At 38.1% G+C, this 2412-nt stretch overlaps 1 protein-coding gene across 1 annotated transcript; it reads left to right on the top strand.

Moving 5' to 3' along the window:
* Positions 1-867: 867 nt before the first annotated feature.
* Positions 868-2195, top strand: Phum_PHUM261770 (uncharacterized protein; the record flags this gene model as incomplete). Its single annotated transcript, XM_002426545.1, has 4 exons — positions 868-1404; positions 1499-1597; positions 1681-1726; positions 2098-2195. 4 exons carry the CDS (start codon positions 868-870, stop codon positions 2193-2195), a joined length of 780 nt encoding a protein of 259 aa, XP_002426590.1.
* Between the last annotated feature and the right edge of the window lie 217 nt (positions 2196-2412).

Here is a 2412-nt window from a genome sequence, read left to right as displayed (position 1 = left end):
ACGATAAAACGTGTAAAAATAAAAATGATTACGCGAAAAGGAATATTGTCACGATGTTTTTGAGAGAAGAGATCGTTGACGTCATCGTGTCAACAGACGCTGTTGTTCGAAATGAAAATACGGATTTAATTGTTGATTTCGATTAATGAGTTTTTTTTTCTTTTATTCTTTCTGCTTCCCCGAAATTTTCGCCGATTCTTTTTTCAATATGTCCCTTCGAATGGTTTCAAACGACGATGACCGTTATCGGAATCATTCATAGCTTCTGATCATCTTTGTTTGTTTTCGTTTTGGTTATCCGATACCTTCCTGCCTGTTTGCCTGCCTGCCTGCCTACCTGGTTGCAAGTAGATCTATTGTAAATATTATTCGTGAGGTTGGTTGGTTATAATTCGTTGGTGAGACGTGACCGCGATGAAAGTGCGATTGTAACGTTTTCCTACCAAAAATAACAAACCGTATTATCATCATTAATATTATTATTATTGTTTAAAGAAAGATGAAGAAAAGCTTAGGTGGGGGTGGGGGTGTGGGGGAAATTCTTTTGTTTTACTGTTTTGTCACTTTTACAATTTCTTTTTTCCATCTTTTGAAAACATCTTTTTTTTTTTTTTTTTTTGAAACACAAAAAAAAAAAAATAAATGGAGGCAATAATTTATAAATGTGTGTGTGATGGAATCCGGCCAGTTTTTTTTTTTTTTTTTTTTTTTTTTGGTTTTACATTTCCTTTGAATTTTTATTAGACTCGAAAAAATAATAATAATAATAATAATAAATAAAGAGCGAACGTTAGTATAAAAATTAATTTTTTTTTTGTCGTTTATTTGTTCGAATGACAGGTAAATCCGTCACAGAGGAGCGATCCTATGACTCAACAAATTCAGCAACATTTGGGGCCCTTCCAATTGATGCGACAGTTCCTAGAACAACCTAAACGACTGATAGGTGTAGATGGACCACATCCCCCTCCCAGTCCGGCTCCGGCTTCCGTCTCGGATCCATGTGCCTCGTCTCGGCTCCAGCCTCCTCCGCCCGAGTTTAAGAAACCTCCGCAGCAAAGCAATCATCATCCGAGCGCGACGCGGGGAGGATTCATAAAGCCGCAGGATGGAAAACCTCCCTACGGCGGCCGCGGCGGTTATCCGGGACAATCCCTCAAACACGGGGGACAAAACGATCAAAGATCGAATCCAGTCATACAAGCCAAAGGGCCGCCGAATCGAACAAGTTCCCACTATTCGGAGAGTTCGGAGTCCGTTCGTGGTGGTAGTAGTAATAATAATAATAACAGAGTCTCCCAACCGACGGCTCGAAATTTGCCCCGCTACGATGCTTTGGACTGTCCCGTTGACATACAAGAACCGGCAACTCCGGCACCCCACGAAGTCGAAAGCATTTTGAAGGTGAGAGCATTTTGTGTGGTGGCCAGTGGTCGTCTTCGCGGAACCATAATGTTATAATAATAACTCATTATTATTATTATTTTCTTTAAATTAGGAAATGACGGAAGAAATTGTACCCATCGCGGCTCCGATAGCGGCTACACCTAGAAAAGAAACTGATATAAGATTCAATTTCAGTTCGGATTTGACAAAGGTAAGAAGAAAAAGGAAAATTTTTTTTTTCCTTTCCATCTTCCTTTTTTTTAAAAATAAGAAAAAAATTTTTTTTGTTTACAGCTTGTACCGGCTTTATCACCGCCTCCACCAACTCCCAGAAGACCCGGTAAGTTTAATTTTTTTTCTTTTCTTTTTTTTTGCGCGCTTTTTTTTTTTTTCATATTTTCCCTTGCTCCGCGCCCCCTCGCCCCTTTCCTCCCACGTTTAAATTTTGAAAATTGATTTTTTAAAAAAAAAAATTTAAAATTTGAATTCTGTTATTTTATTGCCACGAAAAAAAAAGTAAACAAAATTTTTTTCTTATTTGTTTCGAAACAAATCGAACGCGGAGTAGTTGTGTGTGTGTCACGGAGTTTGTTGCGTGACGTTTTGCGTGACAGTTAAAAATCTCTATTTTTCTTTTAATATGTCTAAATTTCGAAAAGTTCTATCAAGTTTTTTTTTTTTTTTTTTTTCCTCTTTATTTCTTCAAAACAGGCTCAAAAATTAGAGAAGCTGGAGAATTAAAAGTTTCGTGGGGGTGGGGGGCGAGTGGGCGGACGGAGGGATTTTCTGCGTTTAGTGCGCGTGCGTGAAAAAATTTTTTTTTTTACTTTTTTTTTTTTTTTTTTCCAAAACTGTGGCGAATTTATTATCGATAATGTCATTAACACACGACGGTGTGGTAAAATTATTATTATTATTATTATTTTTGATCGTTCACCGAGTCGCGCGCGTTCCCCCCTCCCCCCCCCGGTAATTGCGGTACCTAAATCCGTAACCGTTTGAATATTTCAACCGTCGATAGGAGGA

The sequence above is a fragment of the Pediculus humanus genome, genomic scaffold, assembly GCF_000006295.1.
Source record: "Pediculus humanus corporis 1103172107635 genomic scaffold, whole genome shotgun sequence".
NCBI lineage: Eukaryota > Metazoa > Arthropoda > Insecta > Psocodea > Pediculidae > Pediculus > Pediculus humanus.
This window is presented reverse-complemented; position numbering and strand designations above follow the sequence as displayed.